A 21,728-nucleotide genomic window follows, 5' to 3' on the forward strand; every position below is an offset into this window, starting at 1 on the left:
TAGGTAAGACAGCGATGATTGCATGTGATAGGGAAAAAGAAGTGTGAGGACAGGGAGAAGATAAAATGTGATAATAGAAGACATTAGTCACATTAATCTGTTCACTGCATGAAGTGGTCTTATTCATATTTCCTAAACACCAAATACTTCTGGTTTTGGGTGAAGTGTGTCGGACTCTGATTAAAAAAAAAAAAAAAAGATCATCAGTACAGTGGGGGAGAGGCTGCATAAGAAAAGGTTCAAGACGAAGCCCAAATTGAACAGCAAGGGGGAGACAGGAACTACTAAAAGAAATCAGGAACCTGAGAATATTTTTGCAGAACTTAAAGCGTGAACAAACCAACAGAGCGCTGAGCTATGATCACAACAGGCTGCAACAGAGAGAAGCTGCCAAAAGATAAAAATATATAGGAATTTTTACATTGATATCAAAATATCTGCATGTCTCAGTAACATTAAACTCAGTGGAAACCCCTGAGTAACTTCACATGTCATTTAGGCTTAAATACATCACTTAAAAGTTGTTCTCCAAAGGACTCGATCCAAAATGAGGTTAGAATAGTATTATCAATGCTTGCAATTGCATCACTGGTTTAAAGATACTCGGGCAGATCCTTAAAGTCTCAAGTCCAGCGGTTCAGCATTAGCACAAGAATCACAGACTCGTTGAATTAAAAAGGCAATTTTTAATTCCTCTTACTTAGAGTGGCCACAGGAAAAAAAACCAGAAAACAGGAATAAATAAAAAATTAGAAATAAGAAAAACAACACAAAAGAAGCTTGAGTTACCAATGCTCATGGAATTATTGATGTATTTCTGTATCGTAAGGAGTTAAATATTATTCATTAAAATAAATAAAAATCTGTATTACCCTTCTACCAAGTAGAGTGCATTTACTATGCTATTAATTAAAAATACAGAAAGCAAAGGACTTCACAAAGTGACTATACTATTGCATGCTGTGCAAAAGCCACTTAACAGGGCAATTTCATTGTGGACCATAGTCATCAAGTCTACACACACCAATATATTTGTGTGTGCTTGTGCATATATGTCTTTTTTAAGAAATAATCTTGTTTTCTAATAAGCATACATTCTCTTAAGCACTCCATGCAGTGACATTGGCATCTGGCAGGGAGGACAGGGAGAGCTATGAGAGAGGGAGTTTAAGTTCTTTGGAACGCTGCCGCCAACATGATTCTCCAAATTTGCAGAGACAGGATTTCTCGGTCAGTGCAGACAGCATACACATCTCCCAGCAAGGGCCATATCATTATTTGTGTGCTCTCAGCTTCTACAAGTTCCTGAACGTTAGGAACGACATCTGAAGTCACGTCTCCTGGTTAACATGATGGCTGATCTGTATTCTGCACTATCACATCGCACATTTTTATACTGAGTTTACGATATGAACTATTTGCTATAACTTAGGTGAATATAAAAAGTTTTATCGAGCAACAGAAACGTCACAAAGGGAATAATACTAACCATTGTTTTGTATGCCATGTATTCACTAGAATAACTAAAGTGATTTTGTGGTTATATCTAAATTTTATTTCAGATTATTTTTCTTTTATAGACTTAAATGCTACAGCATATTTTATTCCAGATTAGTAGAAATATTACTAAGTATTTTATCTGAATGTTTATTAAAAACTGAGGGCTGAATGATATTCTGAGGAGTTTGCATCTGGGAACTATGCCCATGCACTGACAGAATTCTCTCTAAACTTCTATCTTCATTTGTTTATAAGGCTGCTAACACAAGGCACTGGATATCCTCAACTCCTGCCGCAGATCACAACAGAAGCTTAAGTGCTTCCTGAAGGCCCTGTTTGTTCTATTACATGCATGCATTATTGTCCTTAGCAATTTCTTATTAGTCCAAACTTTTTTTGCCTAATTCTGCCTTTGTGATTTATATAAAAAAGTGTTTTTCCATAGCGCAGTGGTGGTTGCCACTTGGAGTCCTCATCAGCCTAATGTTCCATACAGTTGTATAACCTAGTTATTTCCTATACATGCATATTAAATTTCACTGGTTACAAAGAGCATATTAACGTTAACGTTTTAATGGTAAATACACTGTTTCATCATTTTATGCAGAAGTTTGCCTTAACAGCCTCTCAGTTTTGCTATGAATAAGTATATATGGTAACCTCGGCATTTGAAGTTATCCTTTATATAGCTAGGGAACAGCGCACAGCTGATGCAATCATACCAAGACAATTAAAAGTTATTAAATTCAGCAAAATAAACGCAGAGAAAACACTTACTTTGCACATTCTTATGACTCAGGTGCAAATCCTGAAGTGTATTATAAACTGGTCTTTACAACCTATGAACAGATACTATAAGTCAGAGGGAAATAGGAACTCCCTAGGGATGCTGTCCAAAAAAAGAAAAGTAGCCCCTGCGGAGTCACTCCCCCTAAGTCATGCTGCCGCTGCTGCTGAAAATATGCAATGAATCCTTCTGCAGTTGGAATTTCAGATGCCATAATCCCTTAGAGAATGTTGTCTAATTATTTTATTATGCATAATAAATGTAAAATATTTATTTTAGTTTACATAATTATATTAAAAATGTATGCTATTTATTCTCAGTCTTGTAAGACATCCTTCACAAGTCATAATATACTTTATAGAAAGGTGCATTTACGGAATTAATGCTGTTTTGCTGGCCTGGCTGTTTGTTTTATACAGCTTCTAAACCCTCTTATCTATGGCTGTGGAACATCGCCGGTCCCCTGGATGTTGCCCTCCATTCCCTCCTTCCCCTCGCTGCCATGGGTACTCCATGCAAAATTAACCATACTGTGGAATGCCAGAGAAATGAGAGTAATTTTGCTTAATTACAGCACAGAGATGGCACAAAGTACATTAACATTATACCCGTCCCACACCTTCATGGTCAAAGTTGTAGCAATAGTGTTTCTGTATCATGAAACTCTGCCAGTGCTCCTCCTGAGCCCTGAACTCTAACAAATGTGACTATGCAAGAAAATCAGGGCTCTGTCTTTTGTCCACCCCCGCCCAATGCACAACAAAGTAATCCAGATCCATTTCGTACTGAAACATCCCCCTCACGCACACCATCAACATAAATTATTATGTGCCTGAGAAGATTTGATAGTTACATGGAAAGTCAGTACCGATGGGAGTTGAATTTAAAGCCTGACGTATGACTAAAATGAGAGTCCTAATTCTTTACTTTAGACGCATGCACAAAACCAGTTCAGTTTTTGAAAATGCTGCATATCTGCATCTTCCATTGACATCATCAGACTTACGGGAGTTCAGCACTTCTGAAATCGGGTTAAATTCGGGTGCCTAAATACGTTGCAGGTTTAGAAAGTCCAGCCACAGATGACACAACGAACAGATTTAGAAATCAGGTGAAGTTCACAGGCGTTGTTCAGTTTCAGGAAGTTATATGGCTCTTCACTACTTACTGTGCCCATTACCAAATGCAGACGGTATTATTGTCAGTATAACTCTAGGATCATGTAATCCGAGAAGTTTAGCCACATAACACATCTCTTTTAAATGACTACGAAATATAAAATAAGCATTGCATATCTAATGGTGGCGTAGGGCCCTATGAGACCAATTCTGTATTATAAAATTAAGTTGAACGTTAATTAGGAGTGAATGAATATTTTTGTATGACAAAGCACACTGACTTAAGAATGGAGAGCCACATTGTGTGATTTGAAAAAGTAAAAGCAAAGGAAAATTGTGCATATTTTTATCTAAATAGGGGAAGCCTAAATTGAAAACACAAATGTGAAAAAATATAACCAAAATGTTTAACGAGAAATTTTTTTATATTTGTGAATATATATTATATTTTGATTCCTTCAAAATTAATTTTTTTATGAACTATACTGAAAATATAATTTGAAATTATATTAGTAACTAGAAGTCACATACTGCTATATAGAAAAGTAGATGTTCATTCCTTTGTTATCAATATACAAAAGATTTAGACAAAAATAAATATCAAGCGGTCACAGTACAAAAAGTAGAGATGGAAGTTAATGCTTTTGCAAGAATATTTAAGTACAACTGTAAACATAGATTATAAAAGCAATTTGGTAAAATAAAACGAGCAAATTCTCCCATTTTCTTTTTGGGAATACGCATACATTTGAGAACATATAATTCTAGGTTAGTTTATCATTCACTTCAGAAAACCCCATCCATTCATGTCTTTTCCTAGTTAAGAAAAGAATTTCCCATGCTGTAGATTATATAGGGAATAAATTCCCTTTTCAGTTCCATGCAGCCAAATCACTCTTTTTCCCATAGTATATTACAGCCTATTTCACTTCAATTTTTGCTGGTAAGAAAAAAAAGCCCAAAACAAAAAAATCCCCAACCAACAGTTCTAGGTGCCTGTCCAGTCATAAGTGATCTAGATTTTCTTAACAGTTCCTAAATTCAGATCAGTTTCTTTTAATAGCCTTTCTTTCCACAATTTTAGCCAGGGTTAGCTAGCCTTTCACTCGCTAGACTGGCAAAAGTTTTTGCAGGATGATTGTTCACAATTTCCTCCTAAGGAACTGAAAAGCTTGAATTCAGGAATCTCTAAAGAACCCTCTGAGCACTGATGAGGGGAGCAGGTATAATTATTTAGACACTCTTTAAATTCAAGTGTCTCAAACTCCTTTATAGATATCACTTCACCTAACAGTGCAAGGAGACTTTATGGTAGCACTAACAATACTCTGTATCCATACACAAAAACAGTAATATTCACCTTGCTGAAACTACAAGGGTCATTAAAGAGTCTGCAGTTGCCAAGCAACACTAAACAGCAACATCTGAAATAGTCTGGATGAACTTACAGTGCACAGGCTGAGCTGAAAGCACGACAGCGAGAACTCGACCACGAGGCATGGGGGTGAATTTTATCACTAGGTCAGCAGATTTTAAAATCTTGATTTTACGTTTTCTGTAGGTGACGCTCGCAAGAGTGCATACCATTTGCTGACCTGATATAAAGGACTTAATCTACAAAGTTGCTAACACCTTTCCATGAGAAGAGATACTGGGTGGGTTGACAAGGAGGCAACATGATTCCTTTAAAATTACATTTTAAAACAAAAAAAAAAAAAAAGAAAAAAAAAGAGAGAGGTAGATCGAGACCAAAAAAAACCCACTTGCCAATAAGGCTGGCTAATATCCCAGGACTGTGGAAACTGGCAGGCCCAAGCAGGACCACTGGGCTAATAAATACAGCAGCCCCCCTACTGGCTCCTCCACAGATAAAGAGTGCTTCACTGCCTCTATGAACTTGCAGCAGCAGCAGCAGCACAGCTCTGGTTCCTGCATCCCTGCCAGATGTTTTTCAGCTGAGCTCAGAACAAATTTCCTGCAGAATCAAAGCTTCATCAGCTGGTATCTGTAGAGAGCAGCCCCCAAAGATTAGGTCCAAATTGGCCTGCAAGGGATGGAAACTAACATTTCCATGAAACCTTTATTTTTCAATAATATGGAGGCAGGGGATGCTCAGAGATTTCTTGTTAATCCTGGTAAAATAAATTATGCTTGCTTCTTCTCTAATAACCTCCAATATAATAAAATAGTAGTAAAAAACCTTGTCATTTCTTGGAATTTCTATCCCATACAGAAAACTGTCCATCCAAAGAAAAATGATCTCCCGTCTTTCACTAAACAAAGTATTGAAGTTATGCATTTTGTCATACTGAGGAGACAGAATTGCATCCACTCATTGCAGTGGGTGTAACAAACTCCAAACTGATTCACATCTACAAAGCTCCCAGTCTCTAGGGTCTTCAAGACAGGAGCTCAAACCCACCATAACCCACCTCTCATTATTTAGTTCTGTAATAAGACTATTCCTTCCAATTGGGATGGTTCATTGAAGTGGATGGCCCCAAGATTAAGCCTCCTCAAACATGCAGCAAAGATAGCACTCCTTTTACCTTTATTGCAGCACGTCATGTCACACTATTACTTATATGCGCTCTCTTCACTCAACACAGACCTTTTAACCCAACCACTCTGACAAACACAAAACCTCCTCTTTCTCAGATGACAGAAACACTTCTGTTTAAAAAACAAAACAAAAAAAGAAAACACCAAAAAGCAGGGGAACTCTTACTCGCCCCCCGCCCTCCCAAGGTTATCAAATTCAGTTCTCTGCAGTTCTGGGCAGTAATTTAATGGGTGCTCAATACAGAAGAGTTCACAGAACATTTGGTCCACGTGCACAAACCAATGCAACAAAAATTTTTTAACAGAAACTGCACGATCACTGCAGAAGCTTTCTGTACAGGAGCTTTCTTTAAAGGAGCTCATAAATAGCGTGAAACCAGGCATTATGAGAGCAGCTAGCCTTTGTTATATAATCTTGGTTTAGGAAACTACAGTAAAACTTATACTAAAAGAATATTACAGTTGTATGCTCACCATTAAAAGAAAAAAGAAAATGCTATAGTGGTCTAATCAAATGTTTAACTTTCTCCTCTTGCGTGCATGCATCACAGCACATGCATTTAATTACATAATCATGCCATTTATCAAATATAATACTGATTTTTTTAAAAACTTTTTGGACGTCAACTCTGGCAAATTGCTCGTGAATAAATTCTATGAATTCCTTTATAGTACACTTCATCGCAAGGTATTAAAAGTATCCAAGATTGTACAAGTGTGTTTAAGAAGAGTAAAGAATCCTTTAAGAAGCAATATGCGATCATTTAATAAGTAGTCTATAATGAACAAAAGATACATGGGATGAGCACCACAAGTAATCTTAACTGTCCATTCATGTGATTTTTGAGAACTTAATATATTGTCCTAACAGGATGCATTTTAGTGGTGGAACATGGGAGACTTTCCATGCGATCACCCTACAGCCAACTCTCATCCAAACAACTTGGCTGGCAAGGAGAAGGAAAACTGGAGCAGAAAAACAAGACTCTGCAGCACTGTAACTGGCTCCAGTTGCTTCCTGTTCTAATAAGTGTCTGGTGAGTATTTAGGCTGCTAAGCCTTTTAGGGGACTTTTCCTTTCTTGGTGAAATGGTTGCAACTCAACCGAGAAAAATTTCAACACTGCAACTGATCTGAAAAGGCGATGCAGATAAGTAGCCTCACCATGGAGAATTCTAACAGACACTAGAGCAGCTGTGGAACAAACACTCAACATTAGCACTGCAGTGTTACCACTAAAAGGTTTCCCATCATTTGTTTTTCTTTATAAAGTAATACCTAAATACTGAAGACTAAGTTTTTAAATTTAGCTCTTAATTTAATATGCAATTACTGCTGCCTTGATGGTGTTTTAATGGCAATATATTTTTATTGGTGACTTCAAATGAACCTCGTCTGATCACCTTAACCCTTCTCTCATCATGCTTTAGTTAATGACTCATTACCTGTAGTCACACCAGGGACATCTGTAAGGCTTTTCTCCAGTATGGACACGCTTATGTCGTGTCAGATGCGATTGTGTTGTGGAAGCGAAGTTACACTCATCACATTTGAATGGTTTCTCTCCTAGAAGGTGACAAGAGAAGACATACATTATCAGTTTTCATCAACAGAAAAGAAAGTCTAAATTTCTGGCAAATCCCTTGAGATAGGTTTTAGTCCATGTATATATAACAGCCACAAATACAAAATAAATTCCCAAATGCAGTGTACTAATTGCAAAATACTATTCTCACTATGACATATACACATCAGCAGCCAGCTGACTTCCCATGTGCTGTTACACAGCAGCAAAAAGGAGGACAAAGAAGCGCACGGAAACAGGGTAACCATGTTACTGGGCCTTATTTCATGAAAATATCATCACCAGGTGACAGGCATTCCTCTCACCCTACACCTTCTGTTGAAGCTGGGCCCATGCACAGCCCTGAAAGCAACACTGCCGGAGACAGAAGGCGAGAAATCAGTCTGAAGCTTGTATTCAGTGCCTGCTTAGAAAGGAACATCTCTGGAAGGGAAGTATCTTTGTTTTTTTGTCTCTGATCCTGGATTCTTTTATCTTATCCGTTAAATGGTGAGGATGACATCAGCCACCCTGATGGGTGGCTAATGTGACGCCCATCTACAAGAAGGGTCGGAAGGAGGATCCGGGGAACTACAGGCCTGTCAGCCTGACCTTGGTACCAGGAAAGATCATGGAGAGAATCATCTTGAGTGAGCTCTCATGGCAAGTGCAGGGCAGCCAAGGGATCCGGGCCAGCCAGCATGGGTTTAGGAAGGGGAGGTCCCGCTTAACCAACCTGATCTCTTTCTATGACTATGTGACCCACCTTCTGGACATGGGGAAGGCTGTGGACATTGTCTATCTGGACTTTGGTAAGGCCTTTGACACCGTCTCTCACAGCATTCTCCTGGAGAAGCTGGCGAATCATGGCATAGACAAGTGTACTCTTCACTGGGTTAAAAACTGGCTGGATGGCCGTGCCCAGAGAGTTGTGATTAATGGGGTGAAATCCTCTTGGCGGCCGGTCACCAGTGGTGTCCCTCAGGGCTCAGTTTTGGGGCTGGTTTTGTTTAATATCTTTATCCATGATCTGGATGAGGCGTTTGAGTGCACCCTCAGTAAGTTTGCAGATGACACCAAACTAGGTGGGAGTGTTGATCTGCTTGAGGGTAGGAAGGCTCTACAGAGGGACCTGGACAGGCTGGATCGATGGGCCAAGGCCAACTGTATAAGGTTTAATAAGGCCAAGTGCCGGGTCCCGCATTTTGGTCACAACAACCCCAAGCAACGCTACAGGCTTGGGGAAGAGTGGCTGGAAAGCTGCCCAGCAGAAAAGGACCTGGGGGTGCTGGTGGATGGCCAGCTTAACATGAGCCAGCAGTGTGCCCAGGTGGCCAAGAAGACCAACAGCACTCTGGCTTGTATCAGGAATAGCGTGGCCAGCAGGAGCAGGGAAGTGGTTGTGCCTCTGTACTCGGCACTGGTGAGGCCTCACCTCGAGTACTGTGTTCAGTTCTGGGCCCCGCTGTACAAGAGGGACATTGAAGTGCTGGAGCGTGTCCAGAGGAGAGCTACCAGGCTGGTGAGGGGTCTGGAGACCAGGTCATATGAGGAGAGGCTGAGGGCGCTGGGCATGTTTAGCTTGGAGAAGAGGAGGCTGAGGGGAGACCTCATTGCCCTCTACAACTACCTGAAAGGAGGTTGGAGAGAGGTGGGGGTTGGCCTCTTCTGCCAAGTGAATAATGACAGGACCAGAGGAAATGGTCTGAAGTTGCAGCAGGGGAGGTTTAGATTAGATATTAGGAGGAATTACTTTACTGAAAAAGTGGTCAGGCACTGGAACAGCCTGCCCAGGGAGGTGGTTGAGTCATCATCCCTAGAGGTATTTAAGAAACGTCTAGATGTGGCACTTCAGGGCATGCTCTAGTGACAGAGATTGTAGGGGGTTTTTGTGTGTGTTTGGTTGGACTCGATGATCTCAAAGGTCCTTTCCAACCATGAAGATTCTATGATTCTATAAAATAGTACACATAAACCAGGACTGAGAATATGAACCAGAGCTCAGTGCTCCATTCCCTCTCTCTTGCCTCCTATCCTTCTGCCCTTGTGAATCTTTTCTGAACAGTGGAACAATTTCAGCAGAAGGACTTGAAAGGTTAATGAAAAAAAAACCAAAAAACCACACAACAAACCAACAATCAACCACCAAACCTAGACTAGAACAATAATATTTTCAGAAGACTAAAATTCAATCTCTGCTGAATGTGCAACTGTACTGAAAATTTCTAGAGGACTACTAATTGAAGAAAGATGAACATTTCTCACTTATAAATTATTATGTGAAAAGAGTACATTTCTTTCCAGCAGAGGGGTCCACCCCTCAGAAGACACTCAGACAAAAATCTCATGACAGATACACATATTGTGATGCCTAGCTAAAACACCTGCATCCCATTTTCCAACTGGTTGCTCCAGAAATAATCTGTGTGGTTTACAGGCACACGTAATTACCACTTAGGGAGGTAACAGGTTTCTTTTTGTACGCAGAAGACAGAAGGCAGCTGCTAACTTAGGTGATCTTGACTGCACTGTGCAGGCCTTCAGAAGTATTTATCCGAAAGACTTCATAACAAATCAACATCCCTAACTTAAGAAGTCTGAATAAAACTGCAAGGGATGGACACTGACCCTGTAGACTGTTCAGAGGTCTAGAATAGGCAGTTTCAAAATTGAACCCTAAGCCTTAGCAGGCACAGTTTGCAGGTTTTCAGACTAACAGGACTAACACCACCAGCAGAAGACGCTTCACTAGCAAAAGGCCACTCCCAAGCAGCCATGCCTTGAAGGCAGATTTTTTCAAGCCTGTGAAACACTAAATGCTTCCAAAGAGACTTTGCCAGAATTCTGAGAAAGAAATCTGCATTTTTCATTCTTGGAGACTGTTGCGGTTTTTTTTTCCCCTCCCAAGGGAAAAAGAAATGCAGGGTCCTCAGGCCTGAAAAGCCTGTAAGGAAGGACAACGGAGCAGCTTCTGAAAGCTCCATAAAGAGTTGGAATAATAGCTTTTAGCAGCTGCTGGAAAGAATACCAGCTACTATTTTTCACTTATTGTTTCATGGGACAAGGAAAGGTGAAGGGGCAGGACACAATGTGGAAGCCTCTATGCTGGACAAATTGAGACTGCTAGAAAGTATGTCTTTCCTGCCCCAAATGGGGTTTTCTTGTCAGAGGGGTTTTCCTGTCAGACACTGACTCTCTGCTCTGGAGAAGCTGATTCTCCCAGCAGCTTGAATGGTACTGGCTGCTGCTTCAATTAAACTCTCTGGGAGGCCATAGACTCCCTAGCAACATAACCTGTTCTTGAACTGAAGATTTCCTGTGCCTGATTTATTTTATCTTCTAGTATTAAAGAAGATAGCAACATTTTCAAGCCTAAGTAGTAAAGCCACAGGTATTTTAGATAACATACATACTTATTTTAACTGCTTTCATTTAAAATGCATTAGAACCCTGCCAACTTACCCCCTTGAAAAAACAGCAGATCTGAACTGAAAGGAGATTTTCAGTTTGCCATTCAGGGGGGGGATGGATCAGGTAAAGGTCTGCTGCCGGGCTGGGGCAGGGCCAGCGGGGCTGACAGACGAGCAAGGGCCTGTGGAAGCCAGGAGGGCTTGCAAATTCCATCGTGACCAAAAGAAAAATGATAATCCTTGCTCACTGCTCCAGGAAGTTTCTTCTTAGGAAATCCTTGTGGCTAACTGCTCCTGTCAAGTGGACTATGTGTAAATCTCACCTGACAGAAAATACATCACAGCAGCACCACACAATGAAAGGCAACTAAACTGGGAGGAAAAAAGACAGCCTAGCATGGCCTGTAATTCTTAGCAGCTGCATATGGGATAAAGTATTTCTTTTTATGGAAAATTAACCAGGTCGATAAGTACAATTGATAAAATCTAAAAGAAGGCTACGTATTTCTTTGGGTTGGGGGGTGTTGAAGAGTGTATTAGCTGTAGCAGCAATACTATTATTTATTTAAGTCTTCCACAGACCTACTCATATAATTATTTTTTTGTCTTCCTTATGTTTGGGCCTGAATGCTCTTTATCGATCTTTGTGGCCCAATTTTTTTTCCCTCCTTCCTGCCCCCAGACATTTCAGGCAATAAACTTAATTTTATTTTTATATGGGCTGCCATTAAATATTTCAGGAGGATTCTCCCTCACCTCCAGTCAAGGATCTAATTCATACAAAATTAAAATAACACAAATAAAACCCCCAATATTGTCAGTATTTTTTAAACAACACTACATAATAACTATAAAATAGTGTATCCAAAAATGTGTAAGGACAAAGTCTACGTATTTAAATATTAATAAAGGTAAAAAACTCAAACCAATTCTCCCACACCTTACTATTATAGAATTACTTGTCCACTCTTCACTATCTCTAACTTTATCAATAGCAAACCCTATGAAAAAGAAGGACAGGTGCCCCAGTGCTCAACAAGCTCTGTGGAGGAAAAAAAAGGAAGGACACACGCTCCAAGAGCAAGGACCCACTATCTTTCAGGTTTTTTATTTTGTGTTTAAACACAAGCACTCTCAAAAAGCTATGTTTCCTAACCACAGGATCACAAAAAAAGAAATGGTTTTGCTTTTTTGACAATACTGCAAGAAACGTCTGAAGTGCATCTGTTGGTTAAGTCACCTGACATGGAAAATTTTAGCTCCAACAATCAAAGTTTGGGAAAGCAACTGATCAAAGGCTCAGATCACAGGGAGCACCAGTCTGTAGAAAAGCAGTTATTAAGCCTGCTGCTAACTAGTTAGCCTCGTCAGCTCTACTCTTTCTGCTCTTCTTGAACTATCACAGCTAAGGCTTTCTTTTTCTCTTGCCTCTCCAAATTCTGCACTGAGCTATTTTACCATCTATCTTAGCTTTTTTTTGTTATTGTTTGTTTTCCCACAAATTACAGTTTTCTTTTTCTTTCCTTCTTCCTCTTTTCTCTGATTTCCGCTTTTGAGTTCTCTGTCTTTGATGATGAGCTTTTTAGGACACAGAGTATACCTTACTGCAATCATAAATTTCTCTGTGCAGTTATGTACTTAACGTGTACTTTTTAAAGGAAAAAGGAAATAACAGAATAACAAAAACTATAAATCTTGGAGACAGATGTTGATTTGTGGATGGCAAAGTGAAATTTTTATTTATAATCATGACTGTCCAGACAATTTCTACCTATAGATTATATACAGCATTTATATGACTGTACTACTGAGGACCCAGCTTTCAAATAAATGAAAGAAAAAATAAAAATTAAATGATGCCTTCAATTTGCAAGTCTTGAGCAACTCATCAGAATCTTAATACAATGGAAGAAATCTTACCCCAGTTGTCTCAACAGGAAACTATTGCTTTTAGTCCTATTTGTCTTTCACATGATGTGTTAAGCAGCACAGAAAGAATCCTGTAAGTTTAATTTGATTTAAGGAATGAGTAGACCACAAAACGCAGCCATCAGCTTACATGTTACAGGATTTTTTTTCTTCTTATTTCCAACTATTTCTAGTGTTTGTTAAGGCAGTTCCCTGGAGAGGCCCTTACCGCCTTGCTAACGAAGCCTGAAGTATGTTAAAGCTTTTAGTCAGGTCAACTTTTTTGCATATAAGACATAAAAATAAGTACACCCTTGATCTCTTGCTTTCTTATGAGGAACCCTGTAGATGACATACGGTTGCTCTTCCCTAGCAGAAAATGAATGACATCTGTATGCTCAGAAAAGGGAGGAAAACTGTTCCACTAGACAGTTTCTCTTGGGTAGAGAGAAAGTGTTAAGATACTCCAGTTTTTTGGTGTCATTTCTGGCCAAAGGTTTGTTATAATCAAGTCCCACACTCTGCTGCAAATGTTTGCACAAACGGAAAAGGAAAAACAACACAGATCCTCTTCAAATTTCACCTCTCCTCTTACTGAAAAAAGCAGTAAGTCTTCTTAACTGTGCTACATTTTCTGTGGTATTCAACATTATAATTTTTTTAAGCTGTGGTGGGGAAGTTGAAAGGAAGAGGCTACATTATACATTAAATTCAATGCCGAGTAATGTAACTACACATTAAAGTCAAAGAGCAGTTCACATGAGAAATAGAAACACAAAGTGAGGCACTCATCTGGATAAAAACACATATATTATTAAATTTTCTTTCTTTATTACATTGACCTATAAATGTCTTGAGAAGCACAAGATTGAAATGAGTGAGCAGAAGCAATCATACAAACAGTGATCTGTACGATATAAGCTACCATCTTCAAAAATTCATGAAAATATTTGAACAAAGACACAGCCTTCTTAAGCAGTTCCACAGGTTCAGAGTGACTGTCGTAGAACTGCTGTGCACAGTAAGTGTACGCTCTACTACTGTAACGTACTTCTGTGATCCCCAGGAAGATTCCACCACAACCAACACACAAGAAGCAAATGTAGACTGCCATTGTGTAGAAGATGAGGATGCGGGATTTGCAATTTGCAGGAGTCCTAACCAACATTAAAAAAGGAATTTCATGCAAGAGAACACAGGCTGTGACTGATCAGCTATGTTGGATTGAGCCAGCTACTACAGCACGAAATGGAAGTTTACTGGGAAACATGTAGAAGAAGGGAAAACTAGAGTGATACCAAAAGGCAGACAAACAAAGGAGGAGAGCAGAACAGTAACAACAAGAACATAAAAGAAAGACATTTTAAAATTACGAATGAAGTGGTTTCATGTTTTCATTTCCAGCCAGAAATAATCACCCTTACTTGTTTTTTCTCTCTTGTGCAATTTCCTATGTTTCTTTTGTGTGTGTGTGCATGGGTTTGGTGGCTGATTCAGAGGTTATTTACTCTTTTTTATTATAAAATTTAGATAATCTCTTAAATTCTTTGTGGAATTCAATTAATTCTAAATTCAGCCAACACTAACATTTGCAACATTATTTATCTTCTTATCTTCAGGCAGATTTTCTTACTAGGACAAAATATCAATCAGAACAAAATTGTTTCAGGATGACTCAAAAAATAAAAATTTTTTCTCCCAGTCATGTTGAGGCACCAGAACTACGGCATATACGTTCTTGCAGCACAGCAAGCTGTCCCTTATTTACCACATAGCACCAGCTAATATCGCAAGTGGTCTAAGTTCCTTAAGACAGTTTCTGCTCACAGCCGAGGCAGCCACAAGTGTCTATTGTAAAGCACTTGACAGAGATGTAAGTATTCCTTACAGCGTGATAAAATTCTGGTCAAACTCTGGACCACTCTTGAAGTTGCTATTGCTTTAATTCACAAAATAGAAGATAGGGCCACTGTTATTTACAAACACAGTGAAAGACTTGCAGAATTTCATCGACAGATTCTTGCAGAATAGGACTGGAAGATGCACTCAGATCATAAAATAATGCTAGAACATTTTACCAGGACAAAATCAGCTGAAGACTTAGCTTATTCTGCGTTCAAAGTGGGCAGTTCTCACAGGACCAGGTCAGTCATTAAGGACATAACATATTTAACACAGAATAAAAATGTTAACTGGTGAAACACCAGGGATCTCTTGATAGGTCAAATTATTTTTTTCTACTTCACAGTTCAACTTTACAGTTGAGAAAGCCTATGTCAAGGACCTGTATGGAGATGCATCGTGTTTGCAAATAAATTAAGTAAAAAGATTTTTCAAATCTTAAAACTAATGGCTTTTTCTTTCAGTTTAACAGTCCTGTATTTCTTTGCATTTGAAACACCAAAACATATCTTCCAGGGGTAACATCCTGTTTATGAAACTAATCCCTACAATTTGCTCTCTGAGTGACCGAGGGCCAGACTCCCCCAGCCTTATTCACAGCAAGTTGTACTTTATCGTCCCTGTAATATTTCCGAAGAAAATGCATCTTTCACAAGGTGAAAGTATTTCACCAGGTACATAAAAATAATCTCATCTAAAAAGAGAGGAACAGAGTAAGAAATAACCAGAATCAAGAGCATCAAAAGTCTAAGTGGCGGGTCCCGCAGCCAGCCCCCTCTTGTGTCAAATATCTATCAGCACCTGAACATTTCTCTGGGGCGTCAGGACACCTCAGGCCTTGAGGCTGGGACGAGAGGAGGCTTGTTAAGCTGGTTAAGACTCCTCAACTACATGTGAGGATTTGCTCATCTGCCCTTGAATCAAGGGTCTCTGACAGGTGACAGAAGTAAATCTTGGATTGGAAGATGTTCTGTGTCAGCTCCCTAGACAGCTTGTATTACAGTAGGGAATTATTTAAGCCATTTAGACTATTTTTGATACCTATCCCTTTCAAATCTGATTGTAATTTGCTTTGGCATTCTGCTCTGGGAAAATTGTGCCAACTGGGGACACAGAAGAAAAAAATACCGCTACAAAGAAGAGTGCGTGCAGCTAAGGACTGAGATAAAGTTGTGCACTGGATGAATATACACGGGAACCCATGTAAGTGCAACAAAGCAGGCAAAGGTGGATTGTGTCATTCTCCTTGAAACAAATAGAAGCTACAGATAATTTTTCTGCTAAAGAATCATCTCTGATTGTTTGTGCCACAGAGGCAGATAAATGCCAAAAAGATAGATCCCTCTGCCTCTGAGATACTGTCCTGTATAGTATAAAGTTAATAGCAAAGTAATAACGAGCCTCCAGTCCTGACATAAAATATAAAGTTATGCCTGCTAGATGCAAGCTTCATGATCTATAACCTGTGAATCCCTGTGATCATAGCACAAAAGTCTCTACCATGCTGGCAAAAGAAGGGCAAAATGCCATCGAAAATCTGGACAGCTTTTCACCAGGAAAATACCATATTTTCAGCCTAATTTTGCACATAAAGCAGGAAATAAAATATTTTTTTCTATTGACTTGTGGCCCAATGATACAAACAATATAAATATGAGACCAATGATAAGGACTTACATTTCTGAGAAACCAGATCTGCGCTCACGTAATAGGTAAAGACAAGAAGGGTAAAGACAAGAAGGGTAAAGACAAGAATATGCATTTCTTCCACTTTTCCATTCTGAAATGATCGTTTACCATTTGTGTGGCTGTGCTGATCATAAGTCCTAGACATATACATGATCCCAGTGTGCCACGTAGCAGGCCAACAAAAGGTAGTTCCCAGCCTATTGTTAACAATGATTCATTTTCATTCTTAGCCCACATTTGGTAAACTTCAGCCAACGTAAAAATTTTTCAAAGCTCCAGGAAAATGTAAACCATTAGTTACAACTGAGGCATACGACTTCCATTCCAGTAGTTGCAATTGCTCCTGTTATCATTCAGACAGTGTAATGTTAAGTTAACTCATTATATTTACTAAATGCCTTTTCTTGGACACTTTAAAAATACAAACTTCCTGCAGTGAATGGGGACTGACTGTGGCAGTACCCTCACACAAATATATGCTCCTTGTTATCAGAAGAAAAATTCTGCAAGTATGATTACTAGTTAGATTTGCAAGCAAAATTGGGCCCTGCGTATTTTTTATTATTATTTTTTTAGAGCTTACCCATTTCAAGATATTGCCTGCCTGGCACTGAGAACCCCACCTTTTTGAAAGCACAGGACTCCCCTCCAAATACGGTTGCTTTAATAAACCGAAAACAGGGCGGAAAGAATGGCTTCAGGGTCTCAAGAAAGAGAGTAGCTCCTCTCCAGGAAATTACGCACTTAGATGGTGTATGTCCTGAATCAAGATTAGTGTATTCAGGGACATAATAAAATCTCCCACTGAGATTCCTTTACAAAATCCATGGAAAATTCATGATGTAACAACTACAGCTCCTCATTTGTTAGCCATTTCTTTCCACTGTACATTAGACAATGGTCACTTAACTCACACAGCAATTCCTGATGATATTAGATTACCCTCATGCTAGTCGGTAAAACAAAAACTACAGTGGCTTAAGCAGCAACACTTCTGCATCTGTTTGAACAAAATCTACTCAAATAATCAAACACAAGGAACTACTAAAAAGCACAATTAAGGTAAAATGTATTAATAAATGTTTAATACTTACACTTTTTTCTGGTCTTCTGAAACTAAGAACCAATTTAGTTTTATCTGATATTAAATTTTTATAACCAGGTGGTAGGAAAGCTTTACTAATTCTGGGAGAGAAATCTTGCTTTACATGCTAACCATGTGGTAACTCTTAAAGTTGCACCTATTAATTACAAACTACGTTAAAATTACAAAAGGGCAACTGAAACAACACTAGCTTTCAACTATGTCTCAGTCCAAAAAAATGGATTAATCTATATGTAGTCTCTAATTTTCACCCAGGGACATTCTAGCAGACTCTTGCAAAATCTTCACAGTAGGTAATCTATTTGGGCCTTGGGGAAAAAAAATTAGTAGACTTAGCATTCATTTAAAGAAGAAAGCCCGATTTTACAATTCTACTTCCTTCAGAAAAAAACACCAAAAATACACCCCTCCGATCCACCCACACCCCCCAAGCAATTATTCAAACTCCCAGCCAGCAGATTTGGTGCAAATCTTGGGCATACCGGTTTCACAAAAACAAGAAAAAGCAAAGTAAACACTGAGCCGATGTATTATTTGTGCTGTAACGTTCTATCTGGCTTGCGTTACTCCCCAGTGTAGAGGGACTCCCTTGCTGGAGAAAATATAGCAAAGAGTAAAGACAGCTTTACTGACCTGTGTGCTGCCGCCGATGCTTGGTGAGGGCATGACGTGTCCCGCCGGCAAAGCCACAAAGGTCACAGAGGAACGACTTCTCGCCTGTTGCAACAATAAACAGATGAGGGACTGCGGAGGTCACAGATCATTAAAACATATCTATCAAGGCTTTCAGGGTTACTAATTCCTCCAATCAAATGTTTCCATGTAAATATGTCAAATGGGAATGAAATTACCACTGCGGTTTATTGACTGTGATAAAATCTGAAAAGCACCACTGAACATAATTACATACTTGTCAGACCCATAAAAATTAGCTTTATTATCAATGGAATGGTTTTGTACAACTTCATTTCTGTTAGATGTCTTCCAGATGGGGCTGCTTTATGCACTTGAACAGTTTTTATGCATATCCTGATTTTTTACAATTCCCATACATCTGGCCTTTCTGTGCTGAGTAAAGATTGCCTGGAAAAAAAGTTAATATACTGTATATATGATTCTGCTTAAATAAAATATATTGAATTTACTGACAAATTAAGGGTACTGAGAAATTTTCAACAGACTAGATCACAGTCATCTTTAGTTACTTTCTATTTATTAATAAGTATTAAATTATTTTTTTTAATATACAGAAGAGCCCAGGCAACAATAAAAGCCACATTATTCAGTACCAGTGGCAATTCAGCACTGTTTATGTTTCTAAAGTTTTAATGACATAAAGAAAACAGGTCTGGGGATTGCTACTGAAATTGCAGCAGAACTTGTATTGTTCGTCTTCAAATGATAATTCTTCATTCCAAACCTCTGGACCAATTTGAGAGATTTTGGCAAGCTCAATACTCACTAAAAGTGAGTAAATGCTCTCTTTTTAGTATGGTTTTTTTTTTTAATAGAAACTAGGATTTTGCTCTGTTGTCTATAAATACAGTCTATCATTTCACGGCAATATTTTTACTCAGTATGTACTAACATGCACCGCAATCTCAGCCCACGAAGGCCACATGGAAGGTCATTACAAATTAATAACACTAACTTCATATATAGACCCAATAACTTCAGATATGACTGAAATTTTAATTTTACTTTTTAAAAAAAAAAGAACCGCATTAGTCATTTGGAGCCAAATTGTCTCCTTTCGCAGTAACATAGCGGAGAGGGGGCTGGTGGGGCAATGATGCTGAATTCATTGAAACTAACAGTCTCCTTCAAATTCTTCCCCGTGGGGAAGGAAATTTAGTTTCTACAAAAGACGTCTGGGTTAAGAGGTCGGGTGTCAAATTACCAAGTCCTCCTGTGAAGACAGAGGGATGGAAACCTCCATGTTGTTTATTCCCACACAACCAGACACGCTAATACACGGACTTTCTGGAAAAGCACAGTGCCTCAGTTAACTTTGGATGCCATTAATAGAAGCGAGAGGCCATCTCGTGAGTGGGAGCTCCCTGGAGAGCACCACAGAGACCAGCTGCCCTCTCCTACCACGGCCTTGATGGGGGTCCCGGGGGAACCCCAGCTCCCCACCCCCCTCACCGCAGCCCAGGAGGTCCCGGGGCGCCATGTTACAAGGAGGAAAGCAATTCCTTCAAAGTTTTCAAGGCAGCCTGAACCCTGCCACTAAAATGGGATCATAAAAATGCTGATTAACCTGCACCAGGTACCTAGGTTATGAAATGCAATTGGCACGGATTAATAATCTCCATTTCAGAATAAAGCAAAGGGTGCATTGTTATTTTCTGCACCCAAATCTGATCAGATTGAAATTCTATAGGATTCTGGGCTTTTTTGAAAATTTGGTCGATTGATGAGGGTATCCCAGGACAGTATCTAAAGTGCGAAATAATTTCAGTACCTCCTTTTAGGAGTCAGTTCTAGCCATCTGTGATTATAATTGAATTTAAAAAAATAGACCAGAAAAAGCAGAATGGAAACCCAGCCTAACTATCACGTGAAGAATGCATATGTGCTAAATGATGTAACAAAGTCTGAATTTTGCAGCAAAAAGGTTTGGCAGTAATATTATTGCTGAGGTTATACATCATTGTTACACAGAGATTTCTGCATAATCTCTTTCCTTTGCTTTTTTGGGGATTTTTTGATTGATTGATTGTTTTTTATCAGGATCTTCAGCATGCAGCACTTCAATTCATCAAAATATCAAAGAAAAGGAATAGAAGGACTACACATAATGCTTAATTATAATTAAATATTAATTAATTAATTAATTTTAAGTATAAATCTTTCTAACTAGCTGCAATGCCTAACACCCCAGCATAATATTCACACTTTAAAGTTAAATGCCGTTCCACTCCTACCAAGAAATTGCTCATCATCTATATACTGTCATAAATTAGCTCATGTTGTGTTTAGCATCTAGGAGCAGACTTCAGTATGGCCTGCAGCTTCATACACTAATGAGGACACAGAGTATCCATAGCATCTTTGCAAGCTTACGGATTTACTGGGTAGTTTATATTTGGGTCTTTGGAATGGCTTTTTGAGCCATAGAGAAATGATTCAAAACCAACCAACAGCTTTAAAATAGGGAAATTGATCCATCCTATAAAATGATTTGCCAGTTAAATATTCCACACTCCTCTAGGTCAGATCTGGGAGCTCTCATGCAGGCAGGGTTCTTGTGGGAGTCAGTGAGGCTTTGGACCTGAGAACATAAGACTGCAGGAGATGTGGCCCCTGTTTTTGAAGCTCAGGAAAGGTGGAGATGCATTTGATCTTCTGCAACATTAATTTTCAGGCATATTAATGAATTAATTACCTTATTTGTGTATGTATCATGGTATATGCACAAACACATATACCCATACACTGAGAAAACTTCATCACCTGTGACTTTAAGTTCAACTGCACGGTATTTCTTAGCCCTGAAGCTTGATGTGGGTTGAATCTCTCATATCTAGACCTAATATTTCATTTGATGTTATGGGCATGTATTGATACATAGATGTATTTTACATTCTTCTGGATATGCTTAACAATTTTATCATTCCAACTTCAGAATTTGCGACTTTTTAACTTTTAGCAAAATGTAAAGGCAATATTTCACTTGCTGTACAGGAGGCTGATCTAACTTGCCATGTTTATATGATAGCAGAAATGCAATAGAAAATGGTCCTTTTCTTAACAACTTGAATTAGTTTCAAGTGTGCCATTTTGCATTCAAATGTAGAAAGACACGGAAACCAATCCTTTATTTTCTATTAGAAAACAGCCACTGTCCCCTATCTCTCATTATGGTGCAGACTACAAGACCTAACAACAAAAATCCATATTATTGATCTAGCCAAGTCTCCACAATTATTCTTTAGAAGGAAACGCCGACGATAAATTACATCTGCACTGGCTTTTCATCTGCTGTTCGATATAAGTGATCTCTCAGGGCAGGCTGGAGACCTTAAATCGTCAACACCCTTGTCAAAGAAGCTAAGGAGGCCTGGGCTTCCCACAAACAGCTTTGGAGGAACTTTTAACCTACAGTTCCAAGCTATAGCACAGAGTTTTAGAAAATGGGGAAGAATCTGTTCAGGAATAATAAACAAATATTTTTATT

The 21,728-nt window shown here is 38.9% G+C and overlaps 1 protein-coding gene across 1 annotated transcript in view; it reads right to left on the minus strand.

Annotated features, from left to right (window-relative positions):
- ZNF407 (zinc finger protein 407) overlaps positions 1 to 21,728 on the minus strand; it is a 352,558-nt gene that overhangs the window by 123,973 nt on the left and 206,857 nt on the right. The window contains exons 6-7 of the mRNA XM_063326422.1: positions 18,179 to 18,262; positions 7,413 to 7,533 (exon numbers count right to left, since the gene is read on the minus strand). Coding sequence (XP_063182492.1) covers positions 7,413 to 7,533; positions 18,179 to 18,262 — 205 coding nt within the window. The remainder of the gene's footprint in view (positions 1 to 7,412; positions 7,534 to 18,178; positions 18,263 to 21,728) is intronic.

Source organism: Chroicocephalus ridibundus, chromosome 2 (assembly GCF_963924245.1).
Source record: "Chroicocephalus ridibundus chromosome 2, bChrRid1.1, whole genome shotgun sequence".
NCBI classification, from domain to species: domain Eukaryota; kingdom Metazoa; phylum Chordata; class Aves; order Charadriiformes; family Laridae; genus Chroicocephalus; species Chroicocephalus ridibundus.